Source organism: Salmo trutta, chromosome 2 (genome assembly GCF_901001165.1).
Source record: "Salmo trutta chromosome 2, fSalTru1.1, whole genome shotgun sequence".
Taxonomy (NCBI): domain Eukaryota; kingdom Metazoa; phylum Chordata; class Actinopteri; order Salmoniformes; family Salmonidae; genus Salmo; species Salmo trutta.
In genome coordinates this window covers 12,187,383-12,207,115 of record NC_042958.1, presented here as the reverse complement: position 1 = coordinate 12,207,115, position 19,733 = coordinate 12,187,383, and the positions used below count along the sequence as shown (strand labels likewise).

At 42.0% G+C, this 19,733-nt stretch overlaps 1 protein-coding gene and 1 long non-coding RNA gene across 2 annotated transcripts; one reads left to right on the top strand and one right to left on the bottom strand.

Annotated features, from left to right (window-relative positions):
* Window positions 1-3,071: 3,071 nt before the first annotated feature.
* Window positions 3,072-9,256, bottom strand: LOC115150659 (GRB2-associated and regulator of MAPK protein 1-like). Its single transcript, XM_029694166.1, has 6 exons — window positions 8,868-9,256; window positions 7,705-7,845; window positions 6,706-6,836; window positions 5,323-6,516; window positions 4,864-5,024; window positions 3,072-4,523 (listed from the first exon to the last, which is right to left on the bottom strand). The coding sequence occupies exons 1-6, from the start codon at window positions 8,986-8,988 to the stop codon at window positions 3,656-3,658; spliced, it is 2,616 nt and encodes an 871-aa protein (XP_029550026.1). The 5' UTR covers window positions 8,989-9,256; the 3' UTR covers window positions 3,072-3,655.
* Window positions 9,257-10,097: 841 nt separating this feature from the next.
* LOC115150667 (uncharacterized) lies at window positions 10,098-12,377 on the top strand. The gene is made up of 2 exons (XR_003867142.1): window positions 10,098-10,410; window positions 11,350-12,377. It is a non-coding gene; the product is annotated as an uncharacterized LOC115150667 (long non-coding RNA).
* Window positions 12,378-19,733: the final 7,356 nt, after the last annotated feature.

Genomic DNA, 19,733 nt, shown 5'->3' with positions numbered 1-19,733 from the left:
GAGCGGTTCAATTGTTGTGAAGGCTTCAGGGCGCCCAAGAAAGTCCAGCAAGTGCCAGGACCGTCTCCTAAAGTTGATTCAGCTGCGGGATCGGGGCACCACCAGTACAGAGCTTGCTCAGAAATGGCAGCAGACAGGTGTGAGTGCATCTGCACGCACAGTGAGGCAAAGACTTTTGGAGGATGGCCTGGTGTCAAGAAGGGCAGCAAAGAAGCCACTTCTCTCCAGGAAAAACATCAGGGATAGACTGATATTCTGCAAAATGCACAGGGATTGGACTGCTGAGGACTGGGGTAAAGTCATTTTCTCTGATGAATCCCCTTTCCGATTGTTTGGGGCATCCGGAAAAAAGCTTGTCCGGAGAAGACAAGGTGAGCGCTACCATCAGTCCTGTGTCATGCCAACAGTAAAGCATCCTGAGACCATTCATGTGTGGGGTTGCTTCTCAGCCAAGGGAGTGGGCTCTCACAATTTTGCCTAAGAACACAGCCATGAATAAAGAATGGTACCAACACATCCTCCGAGAGCAACTTCTCCCAACCATCCAGGAACAGATTGGTGACAAACAATGCCTTTTTCAGCATGATGGAGCACCTTGCCATAAGGCAACTAAGTGGCACGGGGAACAAAACATCAATATTTTGGGTCCATGGCCAGGAAAATCCCTAGACCTTAATCTCATTGAGAACTTGTGGTCAATCCTCAAGAGGCGGGTGGAAAAACAAAAACCCACAAATTCTGACAAACTCCAAGCATTGATTATACAAGAATGGGCTGCCATCAGTCAGGATGTGGCCCAGAAGTTAATTGACAGCATGCCAGGGCGGATTGCAGAGGTCTTGAAAAAGAAGGGTCAACACTGCAAATATTGACTCTTTGCATAAACTTCATGTAATTGTCAAAAAGCCTTTGACACTTATGAAATGCTTGTAATTATACTTCAGTATTCCATAGTAACTAGAGGTCGACCGATTAATCGGAATGGCCGGTTAATTAGGGCCGATTTCAAGTTTTCATAACAATCAGAAATCGTTATTTTTGGATACCAAATTGGCCTATTTTTATTACCTTTATTTAACTAGGCAAGTCAGTTAAGAACACATTCTTATTTTCAATGACGTTCTAAGAACGGTGGGTTCACTGCCTTGTTCAGGGGCAGAACGACAGATTTTTACCTTGTCAGCTCGGGGATTCAATCTTGCAACCTTACGGTTAACTAGTCCAACACAAACCACCTGCTTTACATTGCACTCCACGAGGAGCCTGCCTGTTATGCGAATGCAGTAAGAAGCCAAGATAAGTTGCTTGCTAGCATTAAACTTATCTTATAAAAAACAATCAATCAATCATAATCACTAGTTTATCTAGCCTGTCCTGCGTTGCATATAATCGCTTAGGTACACGTTGCTCCAACCATAAACATCAATGCCTTTCTTAATCAATACACAAGTATATATTTTTTAAACCTGCATATTTAGTTAATATTGCCTGTTTTAACATGAATTTCTTTTAACTAGGGAAAATGTGTCACTTCTCTTGCAAACAGAGTCAGGGCATATGCAGCAGTTTGGGCCACCTGGCTCGTTGCGAACTGTGAAGACTATTTCTTCCTAAACAAAGACAGCCGACTTCGCCAAACGGGGATGATTTAACAAAAGCGCATTTGCGAAAAAAGCACAATCGTTGCACGACTGTACCTAACCATAAACCATCAATGCCTTTAATAAAATCAATACACAGAAGTATATATTTTTAAACCTGCATATTTAGCTAAAAGAAATCCAGGTTAGCAGGCAATATTAACCAGGTGAAATTGGGTCATTTTGTGTTCATTGCACGCAGTCAGGCTATATGCAACAGTTTGGGCCGCCTGGCTCGTTGCGAACTAATTTGCCAGAATTTTACGGAATTATGACATAACATTGAAGGTTGTGCAATGTAACAGGAATATTTAGACTTAGGGATGCCACCCGTTAGATAAAATGCAGAACGGTTCCGTATTTCACTGACAGGAAAAAAGTTTTGTTTTCGAGATGATAGTTTCCGGATTCGACCATATTAATGACCTAAGGCTTGTATTTCTGTGTGTTATTATGTTATAATTAAGTCTATGATTTGATAGAGCAGTCTGACTGAGCTATGGTAGGCACCAGCAGGCTCGTAAGCATTGATTGAAACAGCACTTTTGTGCGTTTGCCAGCAGCCCTTCGCAATGCATTGCGCTGTTTATGACTTCAAGCATATCAACTCCCAAGATTAGGCTGGTGTAACCGATGTGAAATGGCTAGCCGGGTGCGCGCTAATAGCGTTTCAAACGTCACTCGCTCTGAGACTTGGAGTAGTTGTTTCCCTTGCTCTACATGGGTAACGCTGCTTCGAGGGTGGCTATTGTCGATGTGTTCCTGGTTCGAGCCAGGTAGAAGCGAGGAGAGGGACGGAAGCGATACTTTTACACTGGCAATACTAAAGTGCCTATAAGACCATCCAATAGGAAAAAGGAATATGAAATACAAATCGTTTAGAGAAATAGTCCTATAATTCCTATAATAACTACAACCTAAAACTTCTTACCTGGGAATATTGAAGACTCATGTTAAAAGGAACCACCAGCTTTCATATGTTCTCATGTTCTGAGCAAGGCACTTAAACGTTAGCTTTCTTACATGGCACATATTGCACTTTTACTTTCTTCTCCAACACTTTTGTTTTTGCATTATTTAAGCCAAATTGAACGTTTCATTATTTATTTGAGGCTAAATTGATTTTATTGATGTATTATATTAAGTTAAAATAATTGTTCATTCAGTATTGTTGTAATTGTCATTATTACAAATAAAAAATATTTAAAAATAAGGAAAAAAATATCGGCTGATTAATCGCCATCGGCCTTTTTTTTGGTCCTCCAATAATCGGTAATGAAAAATCATAATCGGTCGACCTCTAATAGTAACATCTGACAAAAATATCTGAAGACACTGAGGCAGCAGACTTTGAAAATGTATGTGTCATTCTCAAAACCTTTGGCCACGACTGTACAGTGTTGTCATGAGTTGATTGTCACAGTCTATTTGTACTGGCAAACACGTTTTACTCAAGTGCATTTCATTATGCGGAATATGAAGTTACATTGTATTGGTGGTTATTACTTGCATATTAATTCAGCATTACAAGAAGCATACGCGTATAAATTAGTTAAATGCCATCGCTTGGATCGCAAACGTTCGTGGAAAGGCTTCGGGTTAAAGCAAATAGTAACGGAGTTGTGAGAGAATGTCCCTAAAGAGGACAAACAGAAAATCTAAACAGATATAATGACGAGTTAACAAACACATCCCTGTTACATAGACAACTGTAATGAATACCAGGGTTGGACTTCGGAGAGCTGGATTGACAAGTTAGGCAGCCACCTTCGAGACTGCCCTTGGTTTTCTGGTTTAACAAGAAAGCTTAACGTTGAGTGTGGGTTATTTAGAGAGGGCATCTAGTAATTTATATACTATGCCCAATTCATGTGTTATCTTTATCAAAGAACTAGAATGTGCAGAGTTGTTTCAGAAAATCATCTGGCCAACTCCTACTATATGAAATAACCCCAGAATAATTTCTGGATGTGCATAGCGTTTGAGTACAAAACTGTTTTTGGTACAGAGCTAGGCTATATTTTAGGCCTCCAACCTTTTATAAACTGCATGAGTTTCTTCACTTGGAGTTTGCTTAACTTGAAGTCCTCTGTCAGAATCTCCTCCGTAAGCTGCAGAAGTAGATTCCCGTCGATTTTCTCTGTCATAAACGAAGACACAATGTCACCGGAAATGCCGATGAACCGTAACGATTTGGACACCTCTTCGATGGAAAGTCCAGAGAGGTTGGTGGGTGGTTGCCATTGTCCTCCGGGGGCTGGTAGGGAGGGGGAGGACAGTGGCGGTAGGGGGGGATAGGAGATGGAGAATATTTCTGTCGTCGTGACCTGATCGTGTTGTTGGCTGACCAGGCACTTTAGAGTGTCCTGCGCCGTATCTTCGACAGAATCTTTACATGTCTCGTTTGATTTGGGCGTCCTCGGTGGCAAGATGGGGCACGACAGGCTTTGTTTAGTGTTACATTCGTCTATCATATTGTCTCTGTACATTTCCAGGGTGTAGCTCGACGACTTGGGGCAAAACCGATTAGTGTATGAGGCTTTGTGGGATTTCAAGGGGATGGCGCTACCGCCCTTCTGCTCTTTTCTATCGAAGTCAAAAAGGCTGGAAGTACATGGTGACTTGGGCGTGCCAGAGGGTCTTTTTCTGGGATAGCTGTAGTAACTTCGACAGGGGATGGGCAGGAACTCCTCCATGCTTTGAGAATCCCCTCCACAGGAGTAGTTGGGCCACGACAGTCTAGAAGGGCAGGAGAGTACGCCGTCGTGAGGTGGGCTCAAATGGGATGCTGTCAGGCACTCCTCGTTGCCCTTGACCCAGTTACAGGGGTAACACACGTGGTTCTGCTCGTCTGCCTCAGTCACTTCATTCTCTCCTCCACAGCTGCGAGCAAAACACAAATACTAAAGTTAGTGAAAGAACTAGGTACAAATTGAGTCTAAACACTGCTAAACTATTCTGAAATAATGTCACATAGGGATAAATGTAGCCCAACATTCCAGACCATTAGGAGGGAAACAAGGGCTATTGACTAGTCAGCAATGTGTAAGGAAGTGTGTACATAAGTTTTTTATTTTTTATGGTCATTTCAATGTATCATCTAGAATCAGAATAAAATCTATAAACAGTGCAGGACCAAATCCTAACTTGAGTGGTGTGTGTGAAACATGCATTGAAGTCAAAAGTTATGCGCAAATGATGAGGCTACACATTGGGATTTTACATGCTGTGTAGGCCTGAGGAATAATAGGAGAGAGTAGGGCTTGGAGAGCGCGTTTCCGTCTGCCGAGCCTTAGCTACAGCCGGCGTTGGGGTGGACATCATCTGCTTGGAACTTCGGGGGGGAATGGGAGGGGCGTTCAAATGACGGCATTCTACCTTCACCTGGAGAGGAAGGTGAAGGTAAATCAGAAAGCCTCAAACCATCCCAAAACAGCCAGTGAAAACAAGCAATGAACAACTGCTTGCTAATTTGAGAAATGGTTTGTTTTTAGCTGTGAGGATGTTTACACCAGTAAAGAATATTAAATTGTTACAATGTAATGTCTCAAACACTGGGCCTACATCTGATCATAAGCCAATTATATCAGTAACATCAATATTTTTTCCAATTTGCTTGGTAGTAATACTGGAATATTAGTTGTTTAATGTAGCCATGGTGATAGAATTCATGTGTACTCACAGCTTCAGACTTTGGTGGGACTGGGGGCGGAGCTAGACAGATTTCAGAGCTGACCATTGGACCCACATGACAGGAGGAGACGGGGTATGATATGACAGCCATGGAGGTGGCGATGGTGTTGCTGGTGCCTCTTGGATCCTCGCCGCCTACACTGTGCCCTCCTCCTCCCCGACTTGATCTCAAGTTGTCCAGCCACAGCTCCTCGTAGGGAACAGCCGACTGGCTCATGTCCTCCAGCAGCTCAGGGAAGAGGTACTCTGTGTCAACCGAATCAGCCAGCACGCCCTCGGATGGCAGGAGCACCCAGTCTCCGCACAGCGTCATGCAGCCCTGCAGGTTGACCTCGCTGTTGCTGTGCAGGTTGTTGCCATAAACACACACCGAGAGCCGGTGGAATGACTGGGTAAGCTCGTCGCGGGCGTACGTGAGAGAGCTGGGCATGTGCATGTGGGAGGGGCAGCCATTGCTGCTGCTGTTGCTGCTACCACCACTACCACTACTCTTCTTGGGGCTCCTCCCATCAACGTCGTTCCAGTCAGTCCTGACATCACGCACAGCACGGGAATAGTCGTCGATGTCAAACTGCTCTTGGCAGTAGGTGAACCAGCGGTGCACCATGGTGTCCAGCCACAGCTCGTTCTGAAGCAACCCTTCAGGGATGATGAACTTGGGCATGGAGGCCATGTGGAGCGGGAAGTGGACGGGGGTGATCTTGTTACTGCGCAGCACGCAGCCCACCACCACCGTCTTGGTCTGGATGTTGACCAACTTGTAGCGGTGACTCTCGCGGATCAGGTGGACGTCATGCTGGTTGCGCGGCGGGCTGCCAGGCACGCTGACGTTGACCGGCAGCCGGGTCTTCTCCACAATGTTGCGGATGGTGTGCTCCCCCTCCTGCATCTGAAGCTCTAGGGGGCTGCAGGTGCTGAAGCGACCCTTACACTGGAAGGGCAGGCTGACACTCTCGTTGGTCCGGTGGTTCATACAGATGAGGCAGGGCATCTTGCCACGGCTTGCGATCTTGCTGATGGAGTTCAGCTTGCCGATTTTCTTGAAGATGGTGTTGAAGCGCGACTTCTCCTTGGACGCCTTGGCGTACAGGATCTCTGCCTGGCCCATGAGGGTGAGCTCATCACCGGTGCTTAGTGTGATGTTGTACACCTCCGTGTCCTCGTTGCATTCGCCCGAAGCCATCTGTGAGACAAGGACGTGTTGGATTGTAGTCTCATAGCCTAAAGATCACATAACTATAACCCCTAAAAACACTCCAATTGACCTCCTATGACAATGTCACATCTGAAGATTTTGGAAATGTACATAACTTACAAGTCACTTTAAGGCTAAAATCGACTTTTGATTAACTATCAACCAATAGCAACTGACCTTCACATTGAACGTAATTTCCTCCATGACATACACCCGTTCGGGAAATGCTTTGGCCACCTCCTCCACACTGTTGAAGTACTGCACCGGCTCCTTGACATCTCTGTCCTGCTCCAGCAGCTTAAACTGACCTACAGGAAGGGGTGGAGAGAATCAGACAGGATAGCCTGGCTGCATGTTACCTTTGTTAATGTTACTGGATAGGATAGGCCCTTTTAGTTTAGTCTGTGCTTCAAAAGGAAACATCTCTGAAATATTTCAGTGAACACACAACAAAGACCCTCTGGGAACATCGCTATCTGAATAACCCTGGTTCCCAGCAGTAGCCTCAGCCTGCACCAGGCCAAGCTTTCATTGCAACCTCAATGTTCCAGTGTTATGTACAGTGTTTCCGTGAATCAGTTTTACAGTCTGACTAAGTACACTTCCCATATGTTGTGAGGCGAGAGCATTGATCATATGTCAGTCTGAGGTCCCATCAGCCAGATCAGTTGGATTGGCGCAGGCGCAGCAGAGAGTCAGTAATGTAAAAAAGGGTATCGTCTGTGTAATCATTGATTCAAGCCTGAGAGGCTTTTAAGATTAGTGAAACGGCACTGTGCCTGTTCTAAACCCTGAGTAAACAGTACAATGTGCGTGTTTGCATGTTGCATATTTGATTCTAGCACCGGATTTAAAATGTACTGGTTGTACAAATCAATGTATTTTTCCTTCATTAACTTCAATGGCTTTAGAAAGGCATTGAAAAGCTTGATAACAATAAAATAAGCTTTTAGCAAAGATCTGTCTAATCAGTCCACGTGAAGTGTGATGTAAAATAGGTTGCTGATATTATATGCTAGACTGTGGCAAGGGAGAGTCATAGTCAATGTTGTAAAAGTTGAGTGGGTTTAGTTTACCGATTAATATTACTCTAAGGCATTCACATACATCTGAATAAACATTGCCATGTGAACCACTGACAAAGTAGTTTTAAAAATGGAACAGTGATTGACTAACCTTCATAATGTACCGGGATCTCTATTTTGGGCCCAATGACATAATGGCCTTCCTCCAGACTGTGTGCAGTGATTGTAGTCCATTGACGACAGGAATGAATCAAGAGGTAGTCATTGTCTCGTAAGCCATCCACCAACTCACCTGGAGAAGAGAGACACTTTCATTCAAATTACACAAGTAGAAAACATCACTGTCATAAAAAAAACGAGGCACAATTTTTCACAGATGGATTTGAATACAGTAATATCAATCATTGAAATGTATAACTAGTTATCAGTCCCTCATGAATAGTATATTTTACATGATTAACGTTAGTGTATCACCTCATGTTTTAATGTAGACTAAGCATTAATCTAGACTTTTATAACTGTGGGCTAAAATGTAAAAATTATATTTTTAAATGGCTATGTAGCTACAGCTTTAAATATAACTGTGTAGATATGGCTATCATGGCCTAAACCAAATGACATTTGCATGTGAAAAATCTCTGCATTTGCTCTATTGTTTAGCTACGTTTTTGTTGGTAGCCCACTCTTGGACTGCATTTTACAGTGAGGATCTTTTTTCTGTATGCATGCCCGCTACAGAAAAGACTCTTGCAATGCATTCCTCTTTCAACTACAAATTTAACGTTATGTTTATTTATTTAAGCAGGCAAGTCAGTTAAGAATAAATTATTATGTACAATGACGGCCTACCCCGGCTAAACCCTAACGACACTGGGCCAATTTTGCTCTGCCCTATGGGACTCCCAATCCCGGCCGGTTGTGATACAGCCTGGAATCGAACCAGGGTCAGTATGACAGATGCAGTGCCTTAGACCGCTGCGCCACTCGGGAACTTGATAACAATCAAGCAATGAATCTAGCTAGCTACCATCTTTTATGCATTTCTTCTATTTTGCCCAATTTTATTAAAAGGCTAGGTAAGCTTTTGCAACTTTGTTGACTAACGTTAGCTACGTTGTCAACAATGACAGAGTAGCTAACTGTTAACTAGTTAATGGTTGCTAGCCAATTTAACTAACATTAGATGTCTAGGCAACTTAGCTAGCTAACCTAGATAGTTAGGTTGGAGGCTAGCTAACTTTAATTGCCATTTTAAGCAGCGTATTAACTCGTTAACCCTTACTAAAAACAATAAATTGCTCAAAGTTTACCTACCACTGTCCAACTTCACAATTTGCGGCAATCTATAAACACTGACAAGTCGGTCTAGGGGTAAAGACGTCGTGCTCCATGATACATCTTTCAAATTGTTGTACAGCATTGATCCAAGGTCCATGTTAGCTTGTAAACACACGACATGCGTAGCATGAACGCACCACTTCCCGGCGTTGCTGCTAGCTTTGCATTGTTTTCAGGCATGTAACCTACACCTTTCTTTTGGTTCGGTTTTGTTTATTTTGAGGTTAGCTAGCTATTTGTTTCCTAAATTGTCGCACAGCCATGTTAGCTCCGTACTAGCTAGTATGCTAGTTGCACCTAAATTGACAGGAAATGCTGTGTATTGAAACCACAGATATCTGCACATGCCAGACGCCTACTTCTCAAACTATTCCCTTGTCTGGGTCGTCACTAGTTACCACAGCCACAAACCCCGCCTATTTCTAAAATGTTATACTGCTAACCTTATGCCTAACCCTAAACTTAAAGACAAAAAAGCACCTTTTTGTTTTCATTAATTTGTACGATATAGCCGGTTTTTACTGTGGCCTGCCAGTCAGCTGTTGAATTCACCGCAAGGCCAAGCTTGAGACTCAACACAAACGGGAATCCAAGGGAGAATATCATGAGTTAATTCAAGTCTTTATTTTACTTTGTGTCCTACTCGAACAACTATCAGGCTGACAAATATGTTATGCATATAACATATATAAACGCATATATTGTGCTTTTAATGTTATGCATATTATTTATCCACACGAGAAAGAAACTAGTTAAATTACTTAGTGGGAGCTAAAGAAGATCGGTGCTTGCTGGGTGGGGGATCAAAACACCCAATTTCCTTCTTGAAAGTCCACTTTCAACCTTATATGCCTAGGCTACTCCAGCACCATTCATGCATACATTTGTAATGCTATACTTGTAGGATAATGTGACATGTTGGTCAATGTTATTCAACCATGCTTGTTTTCTTAGAGCAGGTCACACTGCCCTTCTGTATCTAGAGATACAGTACTTTATATCTATCAAGCTATGAGCATATAGGTGGCGTACTTGATCTTGTGGATAGCCTTTCTCTTGGTCCAAGTCAGAGATAAGTCTTAGCAAAGCCAGCATTTGCCTCTTTGAAAGGTACATGAACAGCTTTTTCTCAGATCAATACTCTGTCACGTAAATACATAAAGAAGACTATGGAACGCCGTTTGGGTCTTAAAGCACGTGGTCAAAACGCGCTCTTTTTTATGCTACGTGTGTAAAGTAAACAGGTGCAGGCGCTAAATTAACGCGTGAACATGTTAAATTAACGTCTTCACGCGCTAAATGGATGCCTACACGCGTCAAATAAGCGCGTGCAAATGTGCTTGCAGGCGGTTCAACATGCGCTAAATAAACGGCTGCAAGCGGTCCTGCACACGCTAACTTAACGCGTTCCTTAGTGTGCTAATTTTACTAGCCAATTTCCCTAGCTCCTCCTTTCTACCAGATTTCAGTTTGAAGGAACTTCCTTTTCCACTGCAGGCAGAGTTTGAACCTTTACAAGGTAACGGTTTTGTCTTTGAAATTTGTTGTTACATAATCGTAAAGTTTATCAACTAGTTTAAAGTGGAAGGATCTGTTTCTCATCACTGGCTATAAAATTCAGCTAACATTAATCTAGGATCAGCAGTGTACTTAGCATAAGCTAAATCAGATATTTTGCTAGCTAAATTAGCTAAAGTCAGTAGCCTCGAACCCCGGCCATATTATATCATATAGTTAGCCTCAAACTTTGCCCGGTCATACTGCTAGACGCAATGAACGGCACCGTCTTGTTTTATTAAAAGCCCTGCTGAAAAATCATGTAAACTATAACAGCCACAGAAACACATTGGACTGTGTTAATTAATACTATCAAGGTAAATTAACTTACATACTAGCAAGATTGTTGCTTGCATGCAGGGCCAGGCATACATTGATTAGACAACGGAGATGCTCAAAATCCTGGTAGTTCTCAATTTTTGGACTATTGTCTTTATTTTGCTTTATCATTGACTTAAGGAAGACAAGCTACCTAAATGTGACTTATCGGCTAGTACTGATAAAGCAGCAGAGAAGACCTGATTCATCAAGTATCAATTCATTTTGGTGATTCTCACCTGGTTGGCATGCATGCATGCACAAGGTATCTTCTACACTTGCATTACTTGCTGTTTGGGGTTTTAGGCGGGGATTCTGTACAGCACTTTGAGATATCAGCAGATGTAAGGGCTTTATAAATACATTTGATTTGTATGCAACATTAAGCCCAATCAAATATCTAATGTTATTAAAACATGTATCCCAATTTACAGTCAAGCACCATTTGTCAGTTGTGTTAATGTTATGAACTACAAACAATCTGTTTCTTGGAGTCAATGAATCAATTAGACATTTTAAAACTGCCAGTAAAGATGACAAAAAAAGTCATTTGCTCTTATGGTTCTGTTTACATTTTTTCCAGACACTTGAATCTGACACTCTTGTTTGACATCAGGCAAAACGTCTTCAGCCACCGTAGGACAGAGACCCGCTGGTTGGCATTTGACTGCAGTGTCTGTGGGTGTACCAGGAAAGGACGTTAGAAGTTAGGGCCCCATGATATCGAAGCTTCTTACCGTCTCCACTGCAGCCCAGTCGATATAGATTAAAAAAAACTGGAACAATAGATTGTGCTACACTATGTACAACTCCAGTTTGCCTATTGTCCCAACAAATGTCAATTATACATTTTTACATACATCAGAGTGCATTTTCTTTCATAGCTCTGCTTTCAACGCCATCCTTACCCACAAACTGGTTAGCAGGCTCTGGTTGTAAATCCTGTAATAACAAATTAGATTTTTTTACATTATAAGAATGTGTATCCCAGAATGGACCCAACAATACCATGGCACACATGAGTACATGAAGGAGCTGTGGGACCTGACAATGGTGATAGGACAAGTCTCAGCATAAGAAAAACAAAGTAGATGGTGATACTTGACCATTCTCCCATCTACTGTACATTGACATGGAGATGATCAGCAGCTTCAAGTTCCTGGGCACCCTGATATCCTTTTCTGCCCTCAGTTACTTCACTCAAAGTCTCACTTGTGCTTCTCCACTACCCTCAAACTTACTGCACTATGACCTATGTACCAACTACGGTGTCTTTTATTGCCATAACACATGTAAATGAAATGTCCATATTTACTGTAAGATTTATGGTAACATTGCACATATTGTAACATAGTCCCTTGACATAACTTAACTACTTTGCATAATGCTCAGTTTACCCACTAAGAAATCATACATTTAAATATTAAAGCTGCATTATGTATTACTGTGTCCAATTGATTCAGGTTGGTTGTAATGTTTTTGCTGATGGACAATCCTGTCGGAAACTTTCATAATATCAATTCTTTTGGGACACATCAATTAACATTGGCTGCAGTATTCTGAACTTACTAGGTGGTCATGCAATAAACATTTTGGATAATTCTCCTTAAATGAGTTATTTAAATCAAATTGTATTAGTCACATGCTCCAAATACAACAGGTGTAGACTTTACAGTGAAATGCTTACTTACAAGCCCTTAACCAACAATGCCGTTACAAAAAAAAGTAAATAATTAAAGAGCATCAGTAAAATAACAATAGCTAGCTTATTTACAGGGAATGTGTGGGGGCACTGGTTAGTGGAGTTAATACATGCATGTAGGTAGAGATATTAAAGTGACTATGCATAGATAGAGTAGCAGCACATAGTCTGGGTAGCCATTTGATTAGATGTTCAGTAGTCTTATGGCTTGGGGGTAGAATCTGTTTAGAAGCCTCTTGGACCTAGACTTGGCGCTCCGGTACCGCTTGCCATGCAGTTGCAGAGAACTGTAGCGGTGGCTCCACTGGCAATCCCAGCCTAGGAATGCTGAAGCCCCCGAAGGGAAAAAGAAAACCTCCATGGTTAAAGGGTATGTGTTCCCCCCTGAAAAAAAGAAAGGGGGGGACATTAAAGTCCATAAGTAACACTTGTTGAAGAACACAATACTCTTAAGTGAAAGTAGTTTGGGATTTAATTGATCTATTACATTCTTACGGGCCCATGGAAGAATAAGGCTACAAAATGCTGTCCCACAGTTCAAATATTTTTTATTGAACACATACACAAGTATGGTGTATAGGTATAAAAGACAAGTTTACAGTTCTTATCTAAACATAAGAGAACAGACATTATCCAAAAGACCCAGAGTTCTGGGCACAAAACAAATATTACAAAACAAGGACAGGTAGAAAGAAAAAAGGGTCGATGTAACCCCCCCACTTATACCCCCCTTTATCCCACCCTATTCCCCTCCCAACTGCTCGGGTGGCGGGGCCAGCACATGCTGCCCAAAGGTAGATGACCATATGACAATTGAGAGTGCTTTAAAAAGTGCAAATTCACAGCGCCGCCTGGTCCAAGTAAGAGAGGAAAGGCTGCCAGATTTGATCAAATGTTGATATTTTATTGTTCAGAATATATCTAATTCTTTCTAAGTGTACAGTGTTTGCCATTTCGCTGAGCCATAATTTGGTAGAGGGTGCTTCCCTCTTTTTCCAAAACAACAAGATTCATTTTTTTGCCGAAATGAGACTGTAAGAGATTAGTTGTTCTTGGGAGTTGGTTAATCTGTTTAGGGAATCGGACACTCCCAGGATTATCAGAAGCGGGTCTGGGTCTATTGAAGTCTCCAGAACTTCAGAGAGGACCCCAAAAATTCCACACCAATACCCATACAAGTGAGAGCATAGGGCAAAGCAGTGTACCCTGCTCAGCCTGACATTTATCACACATAGGGGATGTACCAGGAAATATCCTATGCAGTTTGGTTTTGGAATAGTGTAATCTGTATAATACCTTGAATTGTATGAGATGATGTCTGGAGTTAATGGAGCAGGTGTGGATATACTCCAAGCTGTCCTCCCAGTCTGCCACCGAAATATCAGTCCCTAGTTCTTCCTCCCATTTTGCCTTAATGGCATCAGTAGACGGTGCGCTAACAGATTGAAAAGCGTCATATATACGAGATATCAGTTTGTCTGAGGTGGGGCATATTTTTATGCATCCGTCAAACATGGAAGGTTTAGCATTCCCAAATGTTGGGAGGTGTTTTCTAACATAGTCTCTAATCTGTAGGTATCTGAAAAAGTTACTTCTGGGAAGATTATAGGTTTCCCTCAGCGATTCAAAGGAAGCAAAGGTCCCCCCTATATATAAATCCCCTATGGTACTTATCCCCAACTCTCCCCATCGCTCAAAGGTGTTATCAAGGTTAGAGGGGGCAAAGGAGGGATTCCTGGCAACAGGAAGCATGAATGATATTGGTCTAAGCTCAAAGTGGACTTTAATTTGCTTCCAGATTCGGACTGTGCTATGTATAATAGGATTGTTGCGGTAAAGTGACATCTCCAGATTGACAGGTGACAAAATCACAGCACCAATAGAGAAGGGGTGGCACTCCTCTCGCTCCATACTAAGCCAGCTGGGTGGCGGGTGTGCGTCATCCAGCAGAAACGTAACAGCGCGGAGGTTGGCGGCCCAGTAGTAAAATATAACGTTGAGAGACAATCCTCCTTCCATCTTGGATTTACAGAGGTGTTTTTTACCTATCCTGTGTGTTTTAGAATCCCACATGAAAGGATTGATAATAGAGTCCAGTTGTTTATAAAAGGATTTAGGTATGAATATTGGGATGTTCTGGTATAGGTAGAGCAGTTGTGGGAGGAAGACCATTTTAATGGCATTAATTCTTCCGAGCAGAGGAATTGGGAGAGTTCTCCAAAATTGTATGTTTGCCTTAAGTTTTTGCATCAGAGAGGGGAAATTCTCTTTAAATAGTAAGGAGTATTGTTTGGTAACTACAATTCCAAGGTAGGTCAATTTATCTGAAGATAGCTTAACTGGAAGATGTTCTAGCCAAGAAGTGTTTTGCAACCGAATGGGCATTAATTCACTCTTGTTCCAATTTATTCTGGATCCTGAGAAGGTACCAAACAAATGAATCACCTTCAGAATAGCTGGAATACTATCTTGGGGTTCTGTTACATAGAGGAGAATGTCATCTGCGTATAGGGACATCTTATTTAGAGTATCTTTAGTATTATAGCCGTGTATTGCTGCATGAGATCTGATCGCTTGAGCGAGAGGTTCAATAATTAGGGCGAAGAGCATAGGCGACAGCGCACAACCCTGCCTTGTCCCTCTGTAAAGGTTAAATCGGGGCGACAATGATTGGTTAGTGAGTATTCTCGCACAGGGGTTCCTATATAAAAGCTGGATCCACTTTATGAACCCATCTCCAATATTACATTTCTGTAGGACCTTGAATAGATAGGGCCACTCAACTTGGTCAAAGGCCTTTTCGGCGTCAAGAGATATAACGGCAAGGTCCACTTTAGGTAACCTCTGAGAATACATAATGTTGAATAGGCGCCTGAGATTGAAGAATGAGTTTCTGTTAGGGATAAAGCCGGTCTGGTCCGAATGGACCAATTTGCCAATTAAAGTGCTAAGCCTGTTAGCCAAAGTTTTTGCTAAAATCTTTTGGTCTGTATTAAGGAGGGATATTGGTCTGTATGACCCTACCTCTTCCGGATCCTTACCCTTCTTATATATAACTGTAATAAACGCCTCATCCAAAGTGGATGGGAGCGCTCCATCCTCGTTGGCCTGAACCAACATTTTGTGTAGGCAGGGAGAGAGCATGTTGCTGAATGTTTTGTAGAATTCACCATGGTATCCATCTGGGCCCGGGGTCTTGCCACTCTTTAGAGATTTTATTGTTTCTCTTATTTCTTCAAGAGATATTTCCTTATTCAGGAAGTTAGAGTCTTCCTGGTTCAGGGCAGGAAGATTACAGTCCTCCAAAAAGTTTTGCATAATTAAGGGATTAGGATGCTGTCCCACAGTTGTGAGAGTGATTAGGTGATGTTTTACTGATGTGGGCTGTGTTACTTCAATGATCATGGTTTTGCATCTAACCTTCCACCTCCAGAAGCCAGTCCCTCCAGAAACATATAACTCCTCTCTCTATTGCTCTTTGATTAGTACCAGGTGGGGAGCGCTCTGCTTTGGAGAGAAGCTATGTCTGTGGCCAAAAGAGGTTTCGCAGCATAGATGGAAACCTCTCTGAAGAGGCTTGAGTGTCTATTCATGTAAGGCAGGAGACCTAGACACTCCAGACCCTCTGTGAATCTATAAAGTAAAAAAAAGTATATGAATTTGCCCTGAAGAATTTAACTAAACTTGAGATTCCTTAGCTATATGGAAACTCACTACTCAAGAGCATCCCGTATCCTGCTTTCTAAGTAGAACTTTGTGGCTGACTCCACTAGGGCATCCCTCCGATGTACGAATGTATCGCACTGGACCCAACATGACCACTTCCTGTGCCTTGTCAACAGTTTGTGCTAACTGGTCTTAGATTGTTTATTGAACTGTGTTTTGGGACAAATTAGCAAAACAATAAACTGATTATCACTACCCTTAAAGATTGACTGCCAACAAAAATAAACCAAATCCATGCGGAAAAGTTCTCATGAACTACAACCCAACATTTTTTCAAACTTAGTGCAAATTAACAGTAACATAACATCCATCACAGTATAAAGTACTTACCTTCAACTTCTCTCTCAAGTCATATTCCACAATTTCTTTCAGTTCTGGCACAGGAGGTTGAAGGCCACACACTTGCCTGTATAGCCTCTCTGAAAAAATGTGTCTCTACACCCCCCATGTACCAGACAGACAGCAATCATGCGGCCCACCTGCTTGTATACGCCATCATAGAGTGCTGTCACACAGAAGACAAACAGTAAATAAAGGACACATTACATACAACAATCAAATGTCTTATATAGTCATATATATTGCCATAAACAAATGTGTCTTTGTTGGTGTAAAAGTCTAACACCTTGAGAGTTGCAAGAAAGGCATTTTTGTCAATCAGTTCCCTCAAATATTGCAGAGGAATGGATGGCATTCATTAGCAGCCGGAGAAATTCTCTTGAGGGACCACCCTCATCAGCTGCCCCTTTTCCGTCAGCATCCCTAAAAACCATGTCTATTTTTGCCTCCGGATTAAAGCGGGCTCTCTTAAAAACTCTCATTGCACAATCATAAACGTTGTCCCTCATCACATTAATTTGGTTGGCATCTCATTAACTTCAGCAGTGTTGGAGGTCAACACTAAAAGAGACATTCAGAATAACAAAGCTCAGATACTTCCCACAATTCATCTGTAATAAGACATTTAATTATTTACAGGGATGACTTACTTATTGTCATCACCAACATCAACAGAAGAGTGTGGTGAAGGTGGACGATAAGCCTCAGGGAATGGTGGAGGGGAGGCCACAGGAAGGGAGGCCACAGGAAGTGGTATAGGTGGAGGGGGGCCACAAGAAGTGGTGCAGAAGATGGGGTGCCACAGGAATAGCACAGGAATAGGTGCTGCCACAAGTGTAGCCTCGTTTGTAGTAGTCTGTAAAAGGTCATTTGAAGGCTTATACATTTCAAAAACATGGAGAAAGCAATAAAGCTTTCAGACATAATGTGATTGCGTTCTGAATATGATTTACAGGAAAAAAAATGTAGCTGCATGCATCACTCACTATAGAATGTAATCAATGTGTAGGTCAAGAAGACCTTTTAAGGATGCATGTCGCTCTATTTTTTTAAAATAATATTTTCAATATGTATTACATTCAACAAGCAGACAGTGTTGTTTTCTCCTCCATGGTCTGTCCTATCTCTGGAGGGAACGCCATATCTGGAGACAGCATTCATGAAGCAATCCATTACAGTACTGCTGCGATTGTTGCTGGAAGCACGGAGAAACACAATGAGGCGGCTGCACCCATCAATGCCACCATGTATGACTATCCTCCACCTAAATCAGAAAACACAGCACTGGTTGATACAAAAGCTGAACACATGAAATATACAAACATCACCATCCTCCTTTACCACTTAGATGCTGCATCAGGTTCCTGCAGTATATAACAAAGCAGCAGAACAGATATTAAATGAACATCCAAAATGTGGAACAATGTTAATGAAGCAAGTTAATGAGTCAAGAGGAGACTCTCCTGTTGTTCACACTTAGGCACAAATACTTTGTTCCAACTGTTTTTGCCTCAGTATGTCCTCAATATAAGCATGTTTGTTAATTTCATGATGCAGATATTCTATCGATCACAGAAGTAGCAGAAATACAATAAAACAATTATTATCCACATGATTGACATATTGGGCCATTGCTTGCTAAACTGAACTGTTAGTTGTTGATGAACAAGTTGATGAACAATTTGAGGTGTTACAATGTACAACTTCTCACCAGTGATATAGATAATTGTGTCTATCACAAAGATACATCTACCTTATCAGTTTGTGGTTTCCATCAAGGTGCCATAACGAGTTTGGTCCAGCAACACGGTATGACCTTCTATGTAGCCTCTGCGACATGGTTCTGAAGGCAGCCGCCCTCGGGTTAACACGAATCATGCTGTCCCTCACTCTGCGTCTCTGCACCCGGATTCCCAATGCCCTTAATTGTGCTCGAACAGCCTCCGTTCCAAGTTTGTCGTTCCCAGCCACCAAGTCCTTAATCTTTTCATCCAGAGCCAAGTCTGACATGTCAGAATATAACGGTGCATGTGACAGATTGAAGTGTCTGGGAAAAAATGTGTAACAATAGACAGGGATGAGGTAATGTATATCATCAGTCATTTTAAAGTCCTGACAGTTTTGTGAAAATAGAGACCATAGGACTGCGATTCCTGTTAAAACAGTACCATAGTACTAACGTTAACGTTCCTGGTTCTGAAGTTGTTAATTTCTGCATCATAGGCTTAGATTAAATATTAAAATTTCAAAGGGTATTCAAAAGTAATTTCTGTGCTGTTTGAAAGCTGGTATGTTGTAGATATTAGTAAAGTTTTTACAGGGTTGTCTTAGGCCAAATGAGCTTTATGTGATTTTGTAAATGTTTTCATGCTAATCGCGAGCTAGCGCGGCTACGGGTAGGTGGCATTGCAATTATAGTTAGCCAGCCTAAAAATACCAGAAAATACAAAAAATGCCTAAAAATACAAAAACATGTTTCACGTCAGTATTCCTCGACAATAAATCACCTTTATGTAGCTAGCAGGGCTGTAAAAATGTTACAAGACTGTGCCGTTCACTGCGGCGATGGCCGGGGTGTGTGGATCAACTTTATGATTAATAATAGTATTTAAAAATAATCAACCTTGTTAACGTGGACTCAAGGGCATAAAGTCCAGGATTATCGAGTGCAGTCATTTAGGGTCTGTTTGCAGCAGATAAGGAAGTTTCTTCTCGCCATCTTCAATTGTGGTGTTGTTGCATCAAACTGACTGTACACTGATTATTGAAACCTGGTTGAAAGGAGGAGCTAGGGAAATTGGCTAGTAAAATTAGCATATTAAGGAACTACTTAATTAAGTTAGCGTGTGTAGATGTATATTTAGCAGCTGTAGGCTTAACTTGAAGTCTGCAGGACCGCTTGCAGCCATTTATTTAGCACATGTTGAACCGCCTGCAAGCACACTTGCACGCGCTTATTTGACGCGGGTAGGCGTTAATTTAGCGCGTTAATTTAGCGCCTGCACCTGCTTACTTTACACGCGTAGCATTAAAACGATCGCGTTTTGACCACGTGCTTTAAGACCCAAACGGCGTTCCATATGTGTACCATACGGTTAAAGACGGACCTACAACAGCACCGACTGTCTTGTTAAGAGTGTGCGTGAGACATTTCTCTGTGTATGATGAAGTGCAGTGCAAGTTACTTGACTTTTATGAAG